Source organism: Engystomops pustulosus, chromosome 5 (assembly GCF_040894005.1).
Source record: "Engystomops pustulosus chromosome 5, aEngPut4.maternal, whole genome shotgun sequence".
In the NCBI taxonomy this organism is placed as follows: domain Eukaryota; kingdom Metazoa; phylum Chordata; class Amphibia; order Anura; family Leptodactylidae; genus Engystomops; species Engystomops pustulosus.
The window spans coordinates 195467122-195490747 of NC_092415.1; the positions used below are offsets into that span (position 1 = coordinate 195467122).

The 23626-nt window shown below is 43.4% G+C and overlaps 1 protein-coding gene across 9 annotated transcripts in view; it reads left to right on the forward strand.

The window, feature by feature from the left end:
• The window catches only part of ABCB1 (ATP binding cassette subfamily B member 1), a 207857-nt gene that overhangs the window by 167921 nt on the left and 16310 nt on the right, over positions 1–23626 (forward strand). For 4 of the 9 annotated variants that reach the window (XM_072154254.1, XM_072154256.1, XM_072154255.1 and 1 more), the window contains 2 exons: positions 372–518; positions 766–1599. The exons of 1 other annotated variant lie outside the window; for it this stretch is intronic. In XM_072154254.1, coding sequence (XP_072010355.1) covers positions 372–518; positions 766–966 — 348 coding nt within the window. In that variant the 3' untranslated portion in view covers positions 967–1599. Of the gene's footprint in view, positions 1–371; positions 519–765; positions 1601–6823; positions 6878–9583; positions 9702–12845; positions 12916–14913; positions 15056–15524; positions 15586–16719; positions 16912–18247; positions 18420–21468; positions 21594–22010; positions 22183–22820; positions 22935–23626 lie in introns of those variants that run through there. 4 more of the 9 variants (XM_072154257.1, XM_072154261.1, XM_072154262.1 and 1 more) reach the window with 3 other exon arrangements.

The window sequence follows — 23626 nt, forward strand, 5'->3', positions numbered from 1 at the left end:
TTCATGTGACAGAAATCGGAGGACGTGCCGTCAGATGATCCAACTGATTTGGACTGAGTGCGGGATTTAGCTTTCAAATTGTGTTGCAAGATCAAACACTTACATGCACCAGGAGGGAGAAGGTGAACTCCGGCGGACCTGAGCGGGGAAGCGACACATGCAGGATATCGGGCGCACGATCTTAGTGAATCGCGGCACAGTGCATTCCGGTCGGACAATGCACTTTGGGGGAACTAGTCAGGATGGGTAAGTAAATGTGCCCCGATATGTAGCCACAAGGAAAGACACATCTGTAACTTGGCTCATTTCCTTATATTCAACAGAGTGACCATAGATAAATCTGTCACTGATGCATCCTATCACTCCTACAGAAATATAACACCCGTGTCGGAGATAAGGGGACGCAGCTCTCCGGAGGACAGAAGCAGCGAATAGCCATAGCAAGAGCGCTGATCCGCCAACCCAAAATCCTGCTACTGGATGAGGCCACATCTGCTCTGGATACAGAAAGCGAGAAGGTAAAACAGAACTGCGCAGCAGATCACAGCTATGCTGCTTTTTATATATTACATTATGGTGCAAATTCCAAATCTATCAGCATGGTACGTTTTAAATGTGGAGGAGGCAGAGGTAGGTCACCATGGGTAGTTAGTGGCTGCCTGTGTGAGTATTTCCCAGCATGTCTTGGTGTTATGTCATGTATTGTAGTTTATATAGAGTACATTAGGTGTGTAACATAGTATAACATTTCTCTCTCCCCCTCAGGTGGTACAAGAAGCTCTGGATAAAGCTCGGGAAGGTCGCACGTGTATCGTCATCGCTCACCGGCTCTCCACCATTCAGAACGCTGATAAAATCGCTGTTATCCAGAATGGGAAAGTGGTAGAACTGGGGACACATCAGCAGCTCCTACAGATGAAGGGCGTCTATCACTCACTGGTCACAATACAGCTCGGACCCACATGAGAAGGAGACAAGACCGGACAATGCCGCCTCTCTGAGGTTTACCGAATACACTGGTGTTAATGTGAAGCCAAAGGCCAGTACTATGGACGATGCCCTGGTGCCAGTCAAGCCGGACCCGACAGAGTGCAGATCTCTTTACTCCTTACCTGATAAGTTGATGTTCTGTTATGTAAAAATTGGTTTCCTTTTTAAGGCATGTTCAGTATATGGATATAGAAAGTAAAGCTTCTGACACATAGACAAGAATTATTGTAGAGGGGTTTACTCCATGATGGTGGAACGTGTATTACGTGAATGAAATGCCAAATGTTGTTCATGTCGGCAAAATCTGGTATTACATCTTATCCACCGAGCTTCAATACCGAGACACCAACAATAGTCAAAAGTTTCTGGAAACACAGTCTACCCTTTCCTATAGTCCCTGGTGACTCCTGTAATTTAGATCTAATTTTATATATAATTTTTCTTTGATACGGTGTATACTTTTCATATATTATATACCTCTGATCCAATAACAAGTTTTGATAATTCGAGAGACTGAAGTTTTAGTTCAAGGTTGTTTGACTGCTGCTAGTTCTCCATGTTTGTTCTACCACTCCAGCGTTAGAGATATGTTTTTGAGCCGTTTTGAGAGATTAAACTTTTTTTGTTAACATTTCCATTAGCTTTTTATGCGGACTACATTCAGCACTACATTCGCACAATATGACAGTAATGCATTTACATGTAAGGCGTCCGAACCGCCCCCGAAAAATGTCCAGCCATCCTTGTGAACAAGGGTCAAGGAATAACATCCAATAGACCAAATACAGGTATAACAATAAAAAAGGGTAGAATACAAAAAAAACAGAAACTACAAGCTAGTGACTTTTTAGCGGAAAACTTAGTGAGCGGCACCATAGGAAAGTTCAGAACTTGATGGTATAAGGTTGACAGGTTGAAAAAAACAGGTTCCCCTTAATATCTATGTCCTAAAATCATAGATGGATCGCATGACATTATGACAAGACATTAAGATAGATGGTGTCTTCAGCAATTTCATTTCTGTTTCCCCGACCACGTGGTGAGACAAAGAGGAAATGAAGTGAAATATGTCACATATTACTGACAAACCAACCCTGTGATGGACTATATTTCTACGAAACATCACAAACTGGATTAAGTGAGCACAAAATGTTTTATTAAAACTATCTCCCAGGTTTCACTTCCCTTTATGAATGTGGCTGCAGGTTACAAAGACACATTGGGGCTTATTTACGAAGGGTCGCATGGACGCATTTCCGTCGGGTTTTCAGATTTTTCGGGATCGCGCCGCTGGGAAAGGGATTTAAAAGGGCATTGTGTCGCACGCGATCGGACCTTCATGCGACAGAAATCGCGGGTGGGCCGTCAGACGATCTGACGGATTTGGAAAAATCGCGGGATTTCACTTTAAAATTGTGTCGCATGCCAAGCACTTACATGCACCAGGAAGAAGAAGGTGAACTCCGGCAGACCTGAGCGGGGAAGCGACACATGCAGGATATCAGGCACAGGATCTACGTGAATCGCGGCACAGTGCATTATCATAGGACAGTCCAGATCGGGGATCGCGACTTGGACGGGTAAGTATGTGTGCCCCATTGTGGGGCAAGTCATCTTCACCAAGTCTGACCTTGGGAAATTTTTATCTATAGTCTCCACCGGTTTTCCAGCAGAGACTGTAGTAAATATAGTCTATAGTATAGTGGGGTGCCTTCACTCAGCCCACTTCGGGCTAGCCAGACGGAAAACCTAGTGGGATACGTCCATTCAATTCTAGTGGACTTGTTTGGGATAACCAAGGAAAGTTTTATTACCTATAAAGTTACAAAATTAAATTCACACCAAAGCATAAAACCCTATTAGGATCTCTGAGTATTAGGGTTTGGGGGAAGGATCACACACATGAGGCTCCGTGTTTGCAGTAAAGAATCCCTGCAGCAGGAAAATTTGGAAGTCCTCTGTCATCTACATGCAGATTCGCAAGGGTTAAAGTGTGTCCTAATTATCTGTAGTAATCACATCCGCTATGTTGCCATCATAAATCCCCAGCTGTATCTGTAGTCATTATTCGGGACATGTCTGGACATAGCTCGTAGGAGTTGGCACAGAGCCACCTGTGGAGCGTGAGTGTGCAGTGTGATGTCACTGCCCGTGTAATCTTTTATAAATCATAGGATCAAAGGAAAAAGGAGCCCTGCTCTAGTAATATGTTACTAGTCAATGAATTTTCCCTTCAACTCGTTTACACCTTGTAAGAGCTATGCGCTTATCTACTCTAAATATTAACACAAATCACTGAACACCCTCTCCTTGAGCAAGAGGGCAATGACATCATGTTACAGTCACATGGCATGAACGTACCCATTTGCCAGGGCCACTACATGTGGACTTTTGTGGGCAAAGGATGTATTTTTCCTTTAATACCCCTTGATTGACTGCCCTGGTGAAGTTGCTAATCACCTGTTTCCTGTCTATATATCTATTATCTATCTGTCTAGTTATCTATTTCCTATAATTTGTCTTTTTCCTATCATTATATCTGTTATCTATATCTATCTATCTCATATCTATCTATCTCATATCTATCTATCTATCTATCTCATATCTATCTATCTCATATCTATCTATCTATCTATCTCCTATCTATCTATCTATCTATCTATCTATCTATCTATCTATCTATCTATCATCTATCTATCTCATATCTATCTATCTATCTATCTAGCTATCTCATATCTATCTATCTATCTATCTATCTCATATCTATCTATCTATCTATCTATCTATCTATCTATCTATCTATCTATCTATCTCATATCTATCTATCTATCTCTTATCTATCTATCTATCTATCTCATATCTATCTATCTATCTCATATCTATCTATCTATCTATCTATCTCATATCTATCTATCTATCTATCTATCTCATATCTATCTATCTATCTCTGCCCAAATGACCCCAGTGTCCTCCTCCAAGTCCGGTATACAGTAATAGTCTCCTGTTACCCCCATTCCCCCATTTCTTATACCATATAGAGTAATAACACCCTATTTTCCCTCTTGGTGTCCAATACATACCACAAGAAACTTTACCACGGCCGGCCACTTGGTCCAAAACTTTTTTAACGTAACTGTTTCTGTGGAGGCGCTCTGGACATTCAAGCTGGTAAAGGTGGTGGGGCTCTGGTGGCTGGAGTCCCTTTCGGACCCCCAGCTGGGAAAGAGAGAGGGGATCACAACGACAATGTATAGAGTCACCATTATGGGGACCAGTGACAAGAGGAAAAGCCCTTCTAGGAATGAGAGGTGTAATGATCCTGGCAAAGAATGATGGGAAAGCGGTGATCTAGGAAGACACTACATACTGTATGGTTACAATCATGGGCTGGGACGTCACGAGAACAAGATATGTTTGGGCCAGGTTCTTTATAATATACAGATGTGATCAGGGGGGTAAGTAGCAGAAGCAGGGCCCCATAGCAGCCTCCGAATACAATATATACATATTTGTATATTGACACATGTTAGTTACAATCACACATTTATACACTCCTGTTCACACATATAGAGCATATACACACACATATTGTATATTCACACACCATATACACTCACCGGCCACTTTATTAGGTACACCTGTCCAACTGCTCGTTAACACTTAATTTCTAATCAGCCAATAACATGGAGGCAACTCAGTGCATTTAGGCATGTAGACATGGTCAAGACAATCTCCTGCAGTTCAAACCCAGCATCAGTATGGGGAAGAAAGGTGATTTGAGGCCTTTGAACGTGGCATGGTTGTTGGTGCCAGAAGGGCTGGTCTGAGTATTTCAGAAATTGCTGATCTACTGGGATTTTCACGCACAACCATCTCTAGGGTTTACAGAGAATGGTCCGAAAAAGAAAAAACATCCAGTGAGCGGCAGTTCTGTGGGCGGAAATGCCTTGTTGATGCCAGAGGTCAGAGGAGAATGGGCAGACTGGTTCGAGCTGATAGAAAGGCAACAGTGACTCAAATCGCCACCCGTTACAACCAAGGTAGGCAGAAGAGCATCTCTGAACGCACAGTACGTCCAACTTTGAGGCAGATGGGCTACAGCAGCAGAAGACCACACCGGGTGCCACTCCTTTCAGCTAAGAACAGGAAACTGAGGCTACAATTTGCACAATCTCATCGAAATTGGACAGTAGAAGATTGGAAAAACGTTGCCTGGTCTGATGAGTCTCGATTTCTGCAGCGACATTCGGATGGTAGGGTCAGAATTTGGCGTCAACAACATGAAAGCATGGATCCATCCTGCCTTGTATCAACGGTTCAGGCTGGTGGTGGTGGTGTCATGGTGTGGGGAATATTTTCTTGGCACTCTTTGGGCCCCTTGGTACAACGCCACAGCCTACCTGAGTATTGTTGCTGCCCATGTCCATCCCTTTATGAGCACAATGTACCCTGTAACATCTGATGGCTACTTTCAGCAGGATAATGCGCCATGTCATAAAGCTGGAATCATCTCAGACTGGTTTCTTGAACATGACAATGAGGTCACTGGACTCAAATGGCCTCCACAGTCACCAGATCTCAATCCAATAGAGCATCTTTGGGATGTGGTGGAATGGGAGATTCGCATCATGGATGTGCAGCCGACAAATCTGCGGCAACTGTGTGATGCCATCATGTCAATATGGACCAAAATCTCTGAGGAGCTTCCAGCACCTTGTTGTATCTATGCCACGAAGAATTGAGGCAGTTCTGAAGGCAAAAGGGGGTCCAACCCGTTACTAGCATGGTGTACCTAATAAAGTGGCCGGTGAGTGTCACATACAGCAAATACACATCATAGATACAGAATATATACACACATACAGTAAATACACATCACATATATGTTAAATACATATTTTCTCTGTGCTGTGGGCTCAGTTGTATACTGTGGATGATGTGCCCTGTTATATACATTTCATGGTGTACAATGTGCAGCATAATATGTATATAAAGGTGCACATCCTCCATTCTGTAGTGTGTCAGGTTGGATGATGGGGCCCCCTGACACTGTGGGCCCCATAGCAGGTGTTATGGCGCTACCGCTGTAGTTGTGCCCCTGTGTGTGATACCAGACATAAAACACTCTTTCATCATTATTTGTGTGTTTTACGGACTGTACATGTTTCCTGTCTCTATGGGATACTTTTCTGTACACATTTTCCTATAAGCAGACCACCCCTATAAAAGACCATCAGTTTGCTTTAAGAGGTTTCACTATACAGGCGGTCCCCTACTTAAGAACACCTGACTTACAGACGACCCCTAGTTACAGACGGACCCCTGGATATTGGTAATTACTGTACTTTAGTCCTAGGCTACAATAAACAGCTATAACAGGTATCACAGGTGTCTGTAATGAAGCTTTATTGATAATCCTGGTTCATATGACAATCCAACATTTTTAAAATCCAATTGTCACAGAGACCAAAAAAAATTTGACTGGGGTTACAATTATAAAGTATACGGTTCCGACTTACATACAAACTCAACTTAAGAATAAACCTACAGAACCTATCTTGTATGTAACCCGGGGTTGTCCTATCCTGCTCTCAGACAAGGCATCACCCATGTTCCATAGTATCTGGGGAAAACACCAATATCTATATCTTTGCTGAGATGAAGGAATAAGGGACACAGAGGAGAACGCAGATCCCTATCGTGGTACAGTAGCAGGGCTGGTTAATGTGTAAGGTGGAGTTATCTCTGCGCTACATTGTGTTTGTCCTCAATGAAAGGGGGAAGGATTAGTGACCTCACATCTGGCAGAACTATAAATACTGAGCCTCCTCCTCGTGACTCCGGCTAAAGACATTTTGGAATTTCTGCTGGTTACAAATCAGAGAAGGTAAGAGATCTATTCCGTAAGGTTATAAGAAACATTTCTGTGAAGTTAAGGGCATATTAAAGAAAATAAAAGTATATTATATACTTGCCTCAAATTAAAATGAAATTTAAAAAAATGAAAGCACGAATGATGAGACTTTGATGATGAGATGATGAGATTTTAGAAATATCCTTTCTAAAATTCCCTCTTATATGTGGTGACTCAACCTTTTTGCCTATAAAAGAAAATGAGCATGAGAAGAGTCATATTTTGCCTCTAGTGAATCAAGTTTAGAGACTGCACTTCAGACATCCCTATCTTCGGTTCTATAGAACCTTAAAACATGCTGCTGGTGTCACAATAAAGATAAAGATTACGTCTTTCAGATAAAATCAGGTTCTGTGTGCTGCGGAACTGTAGATAAAGGCAGCTATAACACCTAGAAACATGATTCTGGTGTTGTAATAAAGATAAGGTTCTCATCTTTCGGATAACATCAGGTTCTGTTAGATACTCCTGGAACCTAACCTAACTTGTTAAAAACTTAGCGACTTATTATATAACTCCTCATTTTCACATAACTTTAGAGGAGATTTTTTATAGGTAAATGGGTTAATTTTCATACCCTACCTCAGGGGGCAGTTAGTTAAATGGGGTACCATCTGAGGACAGGTGACATTCAAGTTTTGGAACTTAATGACCAAATATAAACATTGTACATTGCATAGAATTCACCTGATCCATTTCTCCTATGGAGGTTCTGTCACTAGAACTGAATGGGGGTCATTTACTAAGGGCCCGATTCGCGTTTTCCCGACGTGTTACCCGAATATTTCCGATTTGCGCCGATTTCCCCTAAATTGCCCCGGGATTTTGGCGCACGCGATTGGATTGTGGCGCATCGGCGCTGGCATGCACACAACAGAAATCGGGGGGCGTGGCCGAACGAAAACCCGACGGATTCGGAAAAACCGCCGCATTTAAAACAAAAAATTTGCGCGGAGCTTGCACTTACCTTCACTCAGCCCGAGCGGGTGAACTCCAGCGCGTTCCGATGCTTTTCAGCGCAGCAGCGCCACCTTGTGGACGGCGGAGGAACTACCTTAATAAATCCCGTCCGGACCCGAATCCAGCGCAGAGAACGCGCCGCTGGATCGCGAATGGACCGGGTAAGTAAATCTGCCCCAATATGTAAGAATATTTAATTGATATATACACAGTGATCAGCCTATTAATGCCAACAGTATAGTATGACATGATATACTATAGACTGTCTATAGACTCCTATGGGTCCAGTCCATATAAACCTAATTATATGTTATTCTTAAAGGTTGGACTTGCGTCTTTTTCCGGCCTTATATAATATGATATTTATATACTATGATATCAAAGCTCTGCTTCTCTCATATCCTGCTTTTAGACAGAGATGTGTTGTTATAACTCATAACTTTACCTTATTACACTATTATATGACATAATTATTTTGTAGAATTATGGATTTGGTTCTATAGATTATTAGTGAACTTTTCATTTAAAGTAGGCCTTTTTTTCACGTATTCAGGTGATATGTAGGGATTCTGCAACCATTATAGAATCACAGCATATCCTATCTGAATATGCCATATACCGTATGTGTAGGAGGTGAAGTTCCCTTTAAATGGTCACCTAACTTTTTAACATACCTTAAATCATAACTCAATACTACAAGTGACTACAGGAAACTTTGTAATATATCTTATCAGAAGAAAGCGTTTCTATCTCCAATTACTATGGCTTTTATCGACCTCCCTTCTTCCTTCCTGATCTATTTTTTACTCTTTTTTTATCCTTCCAAATTCCATCTTGCTAGCAAGATGGAGAAAACCTCACTGAGATTACATAGAAGTCTATGGAGAGGGAAGGGAGCAGGAGTGAGTCACAGTAGTTAAGTCTCCACCCATCAGCATTGGGAGGACTGCAGAGATCAGACAGAAGCTCTCTAGATTCTATGGAGAGGGGAGGGGGATCAGTGAGTCACAGCAGCTAAGTCTCCACCCATCAGCATAGGGAGGGCTGCTGATATAAGACAGAAGCTTGCTAAGGTATCGGATTACATCAAGATTCTATGGAGAGGGGAGGGGGATCATTGAGTCACAGCAGCTTAGTCTCCACCTATCAGCACAGGGAGGACTGCCAATAAAAGACAGAAGCTTGCTAAATTATCGGATTACATCAAGTATTCTATGGAGAGGGGAGGGGGATCAGTGAGTCACAGTAGCTAAGTCTCCACCCATCAGCATAGGGAGGACTGCCGATATCAGACAGAAGCTTGCTAAAGTATCGGATTACATCAAGATTCTATGGAGAGGGGAGGGGGATTAGGGATTCACAGCAGCTAAGTCTGCCCACATCAGCACAGGGAGGACAGAAGCTTGCTAAGGTATCTGAATACATTGAAGTTCCATGGAGAGGGGAGGGGCAGCTAAAGCTTCATCCAGAAGCCTTAAGAGTAATGTAAGAGGTGAAAGCTGTAGGTTATATGTGACATAATATCCAGAAAAAGTGTTACTACCATGTACAAACTGGACTCCTGTGTTATGCAAACTTTAGGTCCTTCTGCCATTAGATGGCCACCGCTATGAAAAAAGAAATCTACTCTGTTGAAACAGCCCTTAACTATAAACGTTCAATTCAATTTATGAAGCAGAACTCATCTAACAATATGACTTTGTACTAATTGTATGGCAGATACCTTGCCTTGATCAAGTTTGAAAATGGCAAAAGATATTGAAGTAAATGGGGTGAGCCTGGATAATATGCGCAATGGAGAAGATGGAATGACCATAGAAGACCCCAGTGCCTCCAGGTGATATCACTCAAAATTATTACCATAGTTATTGATTGTTTTAATAGAACTTCACGTCAAATTCTTACAGATATATATATATATATATATATATATATATATATATATATATATATATATATATATCTTCCTCCGTTTTGGCTCTGCAGAGGTATATGAGGCCTGGTCCCTTGTCATTGGTTGTTTTAAATGTCTTCTAGATTTCTATGAGACCTAAAAGTATCTTTATGTGCTGCAAACTTTGGCCATGGTCCTTGCAGGATTAGGCGTAGAATGGGATAGGAGATAGAACCCAACTGGTGGTCGGCAGTCTTTCAGGTCATGGATGAACCAGGGCCTTCCACATACAACACAGTGATGATAGGGTAATGATCAGCTTCGGACTGGCATGTGTTGGGCCTACCCGAGGTGGTGATCTTGAGGGCCCACCCTTCAACCATAAAATACCATAAAAAAATAATATCATGTAGGATGTATCATCAAAAGATCTAATAATCTATAATATATTGGAATCGTCCTATATGAAATAGATCATAATATCCAATGATTACTCTATTAACATTCCAAATGAAGATCTTTGGGGCCCATTATAAAGGGTTAAAACCTGGGGCCCACCGGAGGATTCTCTGATGCTCTGGTGGGCCAGTCCAACACTGGTAGTGATGTTAACCTCTGCAGCACAGCCAGCTTGTGATACTGTCAGGCGGTGCATTAGGGCGCCCATGAAATTCAATAAAGACCAGGATACACAGGCAGAAGGTAGAAGACATGAAACTCACTGCCTACTTTACTTGTTAGTTACATCTTGGTTGCAATATTCTATAGACAATACATTTCATGACCAAATATCTAGGAATTCTAAGGATACTCTTCAGTGATTGGATGTAAGTGATGCTGATTACCATAGATCAGGGGTCTCAAACTCAATTTACCTGGGGGCCGCTGGAGGTAGATTCTGGGTAAGGCTGGGCCGCATCAAGTTTTCCACACAAAATGCGCTTACAAAATATCATTATTCAGATTCAAATGTCATGGCGTCTCCCAGCGCAAGGAAAGCCCCGAGCGGGGAGACGTGTTTTCTCTATGAACGCGTCCTGTGCACCGAGGGGTCCCAAGCTCCTACCGCACTGAGCCCAGGACACTCCATCCCCCCCTCCCCCCCCGGTACTTGCCTCCCATCGAAGAAGATGAAGTCGCCGCTCTGACCTGCACCAAGTGCGTTCAGAGCGGCGACTTCATCTTCTTCAAGTACCGGAGGGAAGGGGATTAACCGGTTACGGGCCCTTTCCTGTTTTTTCATGTCCATTTTTCACTCCCCACCTTCAAAAATCTATAACTTTTTTATTTTTACACGTAAAGAGCTGTCTGACGGCTTGTTTTCTGCGTAACAAATTGCACTTCATAGTGATTGTATTTAATATTCCATGCCATGTACTTGGAAGCGGGAAAAAAATTCCAAATGCAATGAAAATGATGAAAAAAACGCATTTGCGCCATTTTCTTGTGGGCTTGGATATTACGTCTTTCACTGAGCGCCCCAAATGACATGTCTACTTTATTCTTTGGGTCGGTACGATTAAGGGGATACCAAATTTGTTATAGGTTTATAATGTTTTTTACAAAAATTAAAACCTCCTGTACAAAAATTATTTTTTTGATTTTGCCAACTTCTGGCGCTAATAACTTTTTCATACTTTGGTGTACGGAGCTGTGGGTGGTGTCATTTTTTGCGAAATTTGATAATATTTTCAATTATATCATTTTTAGGACTGTACGACCTGTTGATCACTTTTTATAGATTTTTTATATTTTTCAAAATGGCAAAAAAGTGCCATTTTCGACTTTGGGCGCTATTTTCCGTTACGGGGTTAAACGCATTGAAAAAACGTTATCATATTTTGATAGATCGGGCATTTTCGGACGCGTCGATACCTGATGTGTTTATGATTTTTACTGTTTATTTATATTTATGTCAGTTCTAGGGAAAGGGGGGTGATTTGAAATTTTAGGTTTTTTTATTATCATTTTTTTTTTTTTAACTTTTTTGTATTTTTATTTATACTATTTTTCAGACTCCCTAGGGTACTTTAACCCTAGGTTGTCTGATCGATCCTATCATATACTGCCATACTACAGTATGGCAATATATGGGGATTTTCCTCCTCATTCATTACAATGTGCTATCAGCACATTGTAATGAAGGGGTTAAAACGAAATAGCCTCGGGTCTTCGGAAGACCCGAGGCTACCATGGAGACGGATCGCCGCCCCCCGATGACGTCACGGGGAGCGGCGATCCCAGGTAAGATGGCGGCGCCCATGCGCCGCTATCTGTTTGAGGCTGCCGGCAGCTTTGCCGGCAGCCATCGCTGTGAAAACACCCGCGATCGGTACTAGCACCGATCGCGGGTGTTACCGGTAAGCCTTTGCTGCAATATGCAGCAAAGACTTACCGGCTATGGAGGTGGGGGCCGCAAAATATTGTCCCGCGGGCCGCAGTTGGCCCGCGGGCCGCGAGTTTGAGACCCCTGCCATAGATATACATGGAGTTATAACGGTAGAGGCAGGTTGCCTGCTTGTTGATGGACTCCTTTCAGCTAAAGATTTTTCCTTCTAGTTCACAGTGTAAGAACCACAAGTACCTTTAGCCTTTGGGGATTAATCATTACATGGCATATTATATTGTATTTAACTTTAATGATGCTTATGCAATGCTGGCAGACGACACAAATGTTTTTCTTACTACAGAATGGCCCAGGTTCATTCAGGTCACTGTGTTTCAGTTGAGAGCACTGCCTTAGTTATGTTGGCGTGTTATGTAGTCATTACACATATCGCATCTTTATACTACAATGGTGTAGTAATGGGCCCTGATGCAAAAAATTTTAGGCTTCTATTAGCATTAAAAGGATAAAAATGTCACAGCAGAGCAGAAACATCCTGCAGCTTATGCATCATAAATCTCAGTGCGGAGAGATGGTGAAGAATTTATGTTACTTTAACTGCCAGAAATTAAAAGTGTTTAGAAAATGGCCTATAGAGCACAGCTTATGGAACATGTCGCAAATACAACAGCTGCCACCCTTGTAGTTAGGCCAACACTAAAGCTCTGTATTAAGGTTGCAACCGATTATTTTCATTTTAGGGAGAAGAAAGGCTCTAAAGCCAATAAAAAGAAAAAAGAAAAGACCAAAATGGTTGGTCTACTCACCATGGTAAGAACATAATACGGCACAATGTAATAGTACCATAAATCAAATTTATGTGAATGTCCCAAATCAAATATGCTGCTGCATTCCCCTGTTCTTAAGAAAAAAAGGCTTTATAAATTATGCTAAGAAGCATGAGAACCTAAAAGAAGAGCAGATCCTTCCAGAGAGGGCACACAGCAGTATATTACCTGGTCCGCAGAGTTCACAGAAAGTGCATTGTCTGTGTATAATGCCCTGTGCTGCGATTCACTAAGATTGTGCGCCCGATATCCTGCATGTGTCGCTTCCCCGCTCAGGTCCGCCGGAGTTCACCTTCTTCTTCCCGGTGTATATAAGTGCTTGGGCTTGCGACATAATCCTGCACTCAGTCCAAATCAGTCGGATCATCCAACGGCTGCCCCCCTGATTTGTTGCAAGAAAGCCCCAATCTAATATTTTTCTATCTTAAAGGAAATCTACCATGAAAATCCATGATGATAAACCAGGGACATTACTTATAGACCCAGGCACCAGGACTGTGGGAATCTTTTTAATATTTGTTATCCATGGCATCCTTCATTTGAAAATCAACTTTTACAATTATTCTAATGAGCCTGAAGGGCTCTGGTGGGTGTTTCCAGAGTCTCTCAGTCTGCAGCACAGAGGGGCTTTGCCATAGACCTTCAGACTCATTAGAATAATTTTAAAAGTTGATTTTAGAAGGAAGGAGGCCATGGATAACAAATATAAGAAGATTATCACAGCCCCGGTGCCTGGATCTATGAGTAATGTCCCTAGTTTATCATGGTGGTTTTTGATAGATTTTCTTTAAACAAATGACATGCAGCAGTTGTAAAAACCCCATTCATGCACAAAAAGATACATGTGAAATTCTGAAAGGGATAAACAGGGTTTTTATCCACAGGGTAAGAATACAATAGATAAGAATAGAATACAATTGGGGAGATGTAGCAATGTGTCGCACGTTAGACCAATGCAGTATAGAACTAGACAGTTCATTAATCATTGGGGCAGATTTACTTACCCGGTCCATTCGCGATCCAGCGGCGCGTTCTGCATGGAGGATTCGGGTCTTCCGGCGATTCACTAAGGCAGTTCCTCCGATGTCCACCAGGTGGCGCTGCTGCGCTGAAGTCCATCATTCCGATGGACTTCAGCGCAGCAGCGCCACCTGGTGGACATCGGAGGAACTGCCTTAGTGAATCGCCGGAAGACCCGAATCCTCCATGCAGAACGCGCCGCTGGATCGCGAATGGACCGGGTAAGTAAATCTGCCCCAATGATTAATGAATGCACTGAAGTACACCAAGCCGGGCCGGGTGCAGCTAAGCGCGTGTCCAACGCCACTTTTTTTTTAAAAAGTGGCGGTTTCTTCGAATCCCTCGAGTTTTCGTTCGGCCACGCCCCCCGATTTCCGTCGCGTGCACACCGGCGCCGATGCGCCACAATCCGATCGCGTGCGCCCAAAACCCGAGGCAATTCAAGGAAAATTGGCGCAAATCGGAAATATTCGGGTAACACGTCGGGAAAATGCGAATTGGGCCCTTAGTAAATTACCCCCATTGTGCCTGATACTGAATAAATAATCTGATGCTGAAAAAATAATCTGGCGCAGTATAAATCAGCTGCGTCGTATTCTGCACCTCCTATTAGGTGGTCTAGTTTACTGCGCCACAATAATGAATTTTCTGGTGGACAGACTGAATTTTCTGGCTATTTTCTTTCATGGCAACACCCACTTTTGCCAAGGTAACGCCCCTTTTTAAAATGAAATATCAGAAAACTTCCTAAAAATGATCTAAAACCCTCAATAAATGTGGCGCAAGGCATTTCAGATACAAATGACTCCACTATTCTGGGGTAGATAGATTGATACATCTCCTCCACTGCCTACAAATGACTAAGAGGTTCACTAGGCCTGTATCAGGAGTCTTGACCTTTTCTTTTACATTTGGTTACTAGTGTCATACTATGACCGTCTAATGATATATTTGTCTTCAGTTTCGATATTCTGAGCCTGTGGACTGGCTGCTGATGCTGATCGGGACTGCAGCCGCCATCATCCATGGAATATGTCTTCCTCTCTTGACCATTGTCTTTGGGGAGATGACAGAAGGCTTTGTCTCAGATGTCAAACATTCCCGTAAGTTAAGCAGGAAATCAACTACAGAATCTTCAGCCTGTGTGAAATAAAGAGAACACCTAAATGTATCACCTTCTATAAAGGTTCTACTGGGAACTTCCATTTCAGCCTTTAGGTGCTACAATGGTGGACATCACTCCACCAACAAAGTCCATCATCTGCTAAATCAACTAAAAAACAGTGTAAACCCCCACGAAACATCATAAATACATTGCAAATACATGTATGACCGTATATCAGTGGTGGCGAACCTATGGCACGGGTGCCAGAGGTGGCACTCGGAGCACTCTCTATGGGCACCCGGCCATCAGCCCAGCACAGAGTTTCCAGAAAGGACTCAAAACCACCTCCTGCAGTCCCAGGAAAAATAATAGTATTACCATAATATACTCAATACAGGGTATTATTATATGTCTGTAATTGTTATTAACAAAATAATATGAAATACATGTTGTTGCTTTTGCATTAGACAACATCACGGAGGAGCATGAAAGAAACACCACAAACACCCTACTGGGGCAAATGACAGTGTAAGTATAGAGCAATAGGGTTATACATGTCTGTCCAAAATGTCCACGAAGTAATTACAAGTCCAGAGGTCACCTAAAGGCACCTTCGCTAGTTGACATCTGCACTAGATAATTAGTGATGGATCCGTGACCTCTAACATTTTGGACATCCATTAATGAGACATATTTATCCTCTGTCCAAACAGCCACATAAAACCTCCTAGCATTAATTTTGTGTTATATTTGCAAAAGTCTATCCCGTTAAATTTCAAGTTTTGAGATGGTTGCTATATATTACTTACAGGAAATCTACCATCAAAGTCAAGTATGATATAGTAATCTTCTTATATGTGTTGTGCATAATCTCCTTCCTTCTAAAATCAACTTTTAAAATGTTGCTAATGCACCTGAAGTTCTCTGGGGGGAGTTACCAGAGCCCCTCCTAATGTAGCTTCAAAGACTGTTACATTGTGTAAGAGCACTTCCCCCTAGCAATGTGTGAGATTACAGCAGACAGAGTCAGGGGAAGTGCTGAGGGAGCTGGGGGGAGGCTGCGGCTTGGAAGGGGTCAAGTAATCCCCCACCCCGACCCCAAAGTACTTCTGCTTATTAGTACAATTTTAAAAGTTGATTTTACAAGGAAGGATGCCATGAATAATAAATATAAGATTACCACAGTCATGGTGCCTGCATCTATAAGTAAATACCCCGGGGTTGTCATGCTGGGTTTTGCTGTAAGACTTTAACTAATATTTCTTTTATCACTATACCATAGAAATTTCAGCAACCTTGCCACTAACCTTTATTAAAAGTAACTTGTAATTTAGTGTCTACAACATGTAGGCAGATAAATGTTTCCATAGTTACAGACTACAAACAAACCTTGTGTAGTCTGTTCCTTCCATTCTATTCCTTTATCTGTCGTGCACTTCTTTATAATATTTGATTGCAAAAATAAGAGGACAAAGGATAGTAAAATGCTGGGTCAGACTACACAAGACTGGTTTGTAGTCTGTTACCATGGAGACACCTATGTCTGTATTTCAGTGGAACACTTTGACCATGCTAAACATGCAGAGCTGGATACATAGGCAGATACCACAAGTATCCTCATTGTGCTAGTAAGTCATATTTCCTATATCTTTCTCCCCTTAGGTTTGCTTATTATTACGCAGGCCTGGGATTCGTTGCGATTCTTGCAGGGTATATTCAGATTTCTCTCTGGAGCCTGACCGCTGGCCGGCAGGTTAAAAGAATCAGACAGAATTTCTTCCATGCGGTGCTGAGGCAGGAGATCAGCTGGTTTGATGTGAATAATGCTGGAGAGCTGAACACCAGGCTGACCGAGTGAGTACCCGCCGCTACCTATATGCCAAAAAACGGGCTCCTGATGACAGGTTCCCTTTGAGGCTGCTTTTTAGTGCTCCAGTAAAGTGTGTGACTGGCCTTTTCCTTATTACCCATGTCTGAAACTGTCATGACCTTTGCCAGTTATGCTAGTATGAAATACAGCTGCCTGCCCAGACCTTGGCTTGTTCCCTGGCCATGTCTCTGACTGTCCCTTTGGTGCCACACAGCTGTGCTTCTAGACTGTCAATGTTAGCTGCATCTAAGCTAAAACTAGTCCTAAAGTAGCAACCTAGTGTTTCTCTTTTTTAAGATTATACCCCTGTACAAAAATGAAAAGGTCAAAAGCCGGGGGCCCTTTAGACAATACCTTTAGGATTAGTCCCAAGTCAGGGTGCCGTTTGTATAGTCCTGGACTTTCAAGCATTTTCACAGTAGGTTGGTATTTTTTCATTGCCTGCCATATGTAATGAAGGGATTGGCTTTGTGGAGGAGAAACAAGACAGCGGGTTCTGAACTAAACCCCCTAAACTGTCACCTGTCTGCTTGCCTCAGCGTATCCTAGGTGATACGGGACAACTAGAAGACAGTCCGTCCCTATGCCAAAATGATAACACGAAACAAGACTTACAGATGAATAACACAAAAGAGAGGTCAGAGATCCGGGTCACAGCAGAGATAACAAATGCGGTACAAAATCAGAACACAAAGTGATAGTCAGATTACGTAAGCTAAGATCAATAACCAGATAAACAGCAGAAGAGCAAAGACAATAAGGAACAAAGCAGTAAATACAACCAGCAGACTACCAGATGTGAACGGGATCTATATAGGTGGCCAGAAAGTCTCAGCCCCAGCTGATTGAAGTAGAAGCCTGTTCATCACAGATGCTGTTGCTGAACCAGCGCTGAGCTGCAGAGGAACTGGATGTGGTGCAATCAGTCCCAATACAGTCAGCAACATTAGTCACAGTTCACACCAAGAATAGTCAAACAAAAACAGAGAAATTTTATGCATCCAAAGCTGCATTCTGAGGACAGAGGAATAGATTGGGAAAAATGTTATGCAATGTGAGGATATTTTATGTGAATGCAGGTACCCTTATTGTAACCTTAGTCCCTTCCCTTGTTATGGTTGGTAGACATGCTAATACACTGGGGGTCCACACCTAGAGTAATATATAGCCTTAATGTCCTCCTGTTGTGAGAAATCTCAAAGTAACACAAGCCACAAGATATTCTAGTCTGAAACACATATGTCTTACTTAAAACGCTAATTTGTATATAAAATTTTATTAAAATGTAATTTCAAGTGTTTTCTTTTCTTTTTATTGAAGGGGAGTTTCCAAAATAAGTCAAGGCATCGGTGACAAGCTCGCTATGTTCTTCCAGTATGCAGCAACTTTCTTGGCTGGGTTCATTGTTGGGTTTTATAGGGGCTGGAAGTTGGCGTTGGTCATTTTGGCCATCAGTCCCCTCATGGTGCTCTCAGCTGTTTTCTGGTCAAAGGTATGTGAAATCCACAATTTTCAGACAATGTTAAAATAGGAGGTTCTCAGAGTTCTGCCATATTCTACTCACTCTCACTCTTGGCACCCCCCAACAAATAACTGGGCACCATTGTCAGAAGCAAAGTACACCTGACTGCCATTCAAGTGTGCTTTTTGTAATGCAGGGCTATTGAAGAACCATGACTAAGGACGGGTATACCGTTTGAAACGTGTGGGCTGAGGGTGCATGTCACAGTTGTCTTTTATACATACAGATTTACTTACCCGGTCCATTCGCGACCCAGCGGCGCGTTCTCTGCGGTGGATTCGGGTCTTCTGGCGATTCACTAAGGCAGTTCCTCCGACGTCCACCAGGTGTCGCTGTTGCGTTGAAGTCCGCCAAGGTCCGCCGGAGTCCACGGTCCTATTCCTGGTGAAGGTAAGTGCGTGTCCAGCGACACTTTTTTTTTTATATGCGGCGGTTTCTTCTAATCCGTCGGGTTTGTTCGGACACGCCCCCCGATTTCCATCGCATGCACGCCGGCGCCGATGCGCCACAATCCGATCACGTGCGTCAAAAACCCGGGGCAATTCAGGAAAAATCGGCGCAAATCGGAAATATTCGGGTAAGACGTCGGGAAAATCGGGCCCTTAGTAAATGACCCCCAATGTTTCTACAATAAAGGAGGATTCATTTTTGCAGCTCGGATGGACCGCAAATTCTTTGTACTATTGAAAAGTCCACAAGTAGGATCAAGATCAAGTGTAGGGAAAGGGTAGGTGAGCACTTATACTAACCACCTAAATGATGGCCCTCAACTTGGTGACCTTGGTGAGTCTACAATCTGAAGGATATGTATGGAAAAGGGCAAACAAAAGTCAAAAGTTCAACAGGACCAAATATAGAGAATAGGCCAGAATCGAATGGGATGTCAGGTAACTAAAAGTCCAGATTAGGAAGCGTCCTCACAGGTTGGTTAACCAATAACTGGCAGTGAGCTCCAGTCTCAAGGAGGCTTTTTAACTTGGCTGATGAGTGGACTATGAGGCAGCTGAATAAAACCAAACAAGGATTTTCACTCTGTCATTCTCACATCCCAGCACTGAAGAACTGCAGACTGTTCATACCATCAGTACAGGGTAGGGTTCTGATCAGTGTCATCTTGTACAACTCCATAGAATTGAGTTGTTTTGATGTCAAACCTCTCATCTCTATTGACAGATCTATATAGGCAAGCAGTAAAAGCAGGTTGGAGGTGAATGGTCATACTGGTTGTATGACCAGAACTAATCATGGTCATGGCCTTGAGCCGTATCTTGAGTTAGGGAAGGGCTTGGGAAGCCTTCAGCGCAGTGAGCCCAGGACACGTTAACGTTATGGACTTAAGGTCCTTTGCCCCTCAGCTGATTATGGCCATGCCTGCATGCAGGCGCTCCATAAATTTCGAAGACAATGCCATAGATAGCCAAGATCGGTTACTGAGTTGACACTTGCAGAAACAAATGGGGTGGCACCTGCCCGACTACTTCTCCCGTCAGATGCCTGGATGGATATGGATGCAAAGTATATATATGCGATTCTGAACTGCTTGATGGTGGTCTGGGGTAGTGATGGGTAGGTCTGGGGTAGTGATGGGTAGGTCTGGGGTAGTGATGGGTAGGTCTGGGGTAGTAATGGGTAGGTCTGGGGTAGTGATGGGTAGGTCTGGGGTAATGATGGGTAGGTCTGGGGTAGTGATGGGTAGGTCTGGGGTAGTGATGGGTAGGTCTGGGGTAGTAATGGGTAGGTCTGGGGTAGTGATGGGTAGGTCTGGGGTAATGATGGGTAGGTCTGGGGTAGTGATGGGTAGGTCTGGGGTAGTAATGGGTAGGTCTGGGGTAGTGATGGGTAGGTCTGGTGTAGTAATGGGTAGGTCTGGGGTAGTGATGGGTAGGTCTGGTGTAGTGATGGGTAGGTCTGGGGTAGTGATGGGTAGGTCTGGGGTAGTAATGGGTAGTGATGGGGTAGTGATGGGTAGGTCTGGGGTAGTGATGGGTAGGTCTGGGGTAGTAATGGGTAGGTCTGGGGTAGTGATGGGTAGGTCTGGGGTAGTGATGGGTAGGTCTGGGGTAGTAATGGGTAGTGATGGGGTAGTGATGGGTAGGTCTGGGGTAGTGATGGGTAGGTCTGGGGTAGTGATGGGTAGGTCTGGGGTAGTGATGGGTAGGTCTGGGGTAGTGATGGTGGTCTGGGGTAGTGATGGGTAGGTCTGGGGTAGTGATGGGTAGGTCTGGGGTAGTGATGGGTAGGTCTGGGGTAGTAATGGGTAGGTCTGGGGTAGTGATGGGTAGGTCTGGGGTAATGATGGGTAGGTCTGGGGTAGTGATGGGTAGGTCTGGGGTAGTGATGGGTAGGTCTGGGGTAGTGATGGGTAGGTCTGGTGCAGTGATGGGTAGGTCTGGGGTAGTGATGGGTAGGTCTGGGGTAGTGATGGGTAGGTCTGGGGTAGTAATGGGTAGGTCTGGGGTAGTGATGGGTAGGTCTGGGGTAGTGATGGGTAGGTCTGGGGTAGTGATGGGTAGGTCTGGTGCAGTGATGGGTAGGTCTGGGGTAGTGATGGGTAGGTCTGGGGTAGTGATGGGTAGGTCTGGGGTAGTAATGGGTAGGTCTGGGGTAGTGATGGGTAGGTCTGGGGTAGTGATGGGTAGGTCTGGGGTAGTAATGGGTAGGTCTGGGGTAGTGATGGGTAGGTCTGGGGTAGTGATGGGTAGGTCTGGGGTAGTAATGGGTAGGTCTGGGGTAGTGATGGGTAGGTCTGGGGTAGTGATGGGTAGGTCTGGGGTAGTAATGGGTAGTGATGGGGTAGTGATGGGTAGGTCTGGGGTAGTGATGGGTAGGTCTGGGGTAGTGATGGGTAGGTCTGGGGTAGTAATGGGTAGGTCTGGGGTAGTAATGGGTAGGTCTGGGGTAGAGATGGGTAGGTCTGGGGTAGTAATGGGTAGGTCTGGGGTAGAGATGGGTAGGTCTGGGGTAGTGATGGGTAGGTCTAGGATAGTGATCTAATCAGAAAGTTGACGTATCTCCACAGATATTGGCCGCGTTCACCACGCAGGAGCAGGAAGCTTATGCCAAAGCCGGAGCCGTGGCTGAGGAAGTTCTTGCTGCCATAAGGACTGTCATAGCCTTCGGAGGACAACCTAAAGAAACTGAAAGGTACTGTAAAGAATCCTCATCGCAACACACCCCTATTGTGGTATAAGGAATAGATAGTATAGGACCCCTCACTGGAAACTGAATGTCCATGCATTATATAGAATAACTTATTACGCTCCATCGTTAGGTTATGCTACATGACCCACCCCTCTGCCTGATAGCTGTAGTATTCAACTAGAAGCCTGCTACTGCTTTTACTTTACTTTGTTGCAACAGAAATTCACTGCTGAGAATTAAGAGCACAGCAGTGTGAGGACACACCTCCAGTTCACTTGGAGAAGCCACAATCCCAAAATATAAAATTAACCAATAAACAAATTAACCATTTAATTTTTTTGTATTTGTAGCAAAACATTTAAGGCTGTTAACCAAATGCACACCGTCCAGTTGAATAATCCGATTTTGTTATATTTGTAGATATGAAAAGAATTTGGAACAAGCTAAGAACATAGGAATCAAAAAGACAATCATATCGAATGTTTCCTTAGGGTTTGCTTTCTTTACTCTGTATTCCTCCTATGGATTAGCGTTCTGGTATGGGACAACTCTGGTCCTCGAGGAAGGCTTTACTGTTGGTGATGTATTGACGGTAAGTATTTGAGCAGTGTTTATTTTGGGCATAATATTGTATGAATAAAATCCAATTGTCACAGAGACCAAAAAAAATTTGGCTGGGGTTACCATTATAAAATATACAGTTCCGACTTACATACAAATTCAACTTAAGAACAAACCTACAGAACCTATCTTGTACGTAACCCGGGGACTGTCTGTACTGCACCGAGGTAGTATTAGAGTATCTGTTATATAACTCTATCCAGGCTCGGATCCAGGTTTCAGTAGTCCCCAGGTGACAGAGCCTCAGTGGGCCCCTTTGCAGTGAACTCACGTGGCGGCATTAAAAAATTCAGAAACTAAAACAGTCTCCTGTTCCCTAAAATATTCCCTAGTTTATCATCCCAAACAGCCCCGATATGGTTATTTTATATAAAGCTCCTCTCACCCCTCATAGATTCTTTAGATACAGCCTTATGTGGGCCCCCCAGCACTTCTGGGCCCCGGAACATAAAAGGTTTGACTTGATGGACTGATGTTTATTTCTTACCTTATTTATTCTCATTTTTAACATTTTTTTTGGTCAATATTTGCTCACATTGAAAAAAAAAACTCTTTTTGTATGTGTCTCCAAGTGTTATTCTTCTCCATTATTTTTTATCTTATTTTTAGGTATTTATGTCCGTCACTATTGCTGCCTTCAGTTTTGGCCATGCCGGACCCAATTTAGAAGCTTTTGCCACTGCTAGAGGCGCAGCATATTCAGTCTTCAATATTATTGATTGTGTAAGTGACAGTCCTGGTATATAAGTTTTGCAAGGGGATGTGATTTTTAAAAATGTTGCGACCAAATACATTCAGATTCCTTAGATCGACATCAGACTTTATGGAGCAGTAATGCCAAACAGTTTATGGACCAATTGTCCAAACTACAACTGAAACCCAACAAGGCAATTTAAGCAATAACTTATTGCTCCATGCTCTGTCACAGCTTTCAATCATATCACCGTCCCAAGGACACAAATATCAGGCCATGCAACTGCCTGAATCACCTGTGCTTGGTGGGGGCCCATTTATGGGCAAAGAGGTGGTGGGGGTCCTGGGGTGCACGCCCTGGAAACCCATCCTGTAATCCGCCCCTCACAAATACAATAGAAAGAACAGAAATTAGAATTTTCATTGTAGCTTCCCTCCAGGGAACAGGTAGATCTGTGGGGCCTGACGCAGGGACTCCAGTGATAATCCAACCCTGTCCACACCTCCTTGCTCCTCTTGTAGCCTCAGGCAGCCAAGGATGTGACGCCCGGAGCCTGGCACGTCCTGGGCTGCCATGGGCTGCAAGTGGATAGGGAATCTGTCAGCAGGATTTATTCTCCCAAACTACTGCTATGTAGGGCTTAAAGTGCTAGGCCATTTATAAGGAAGCTTACCAGAAACCTTCTCTGTAGTCTATGAGAGGTCCAGGTCACGCTCTGAAG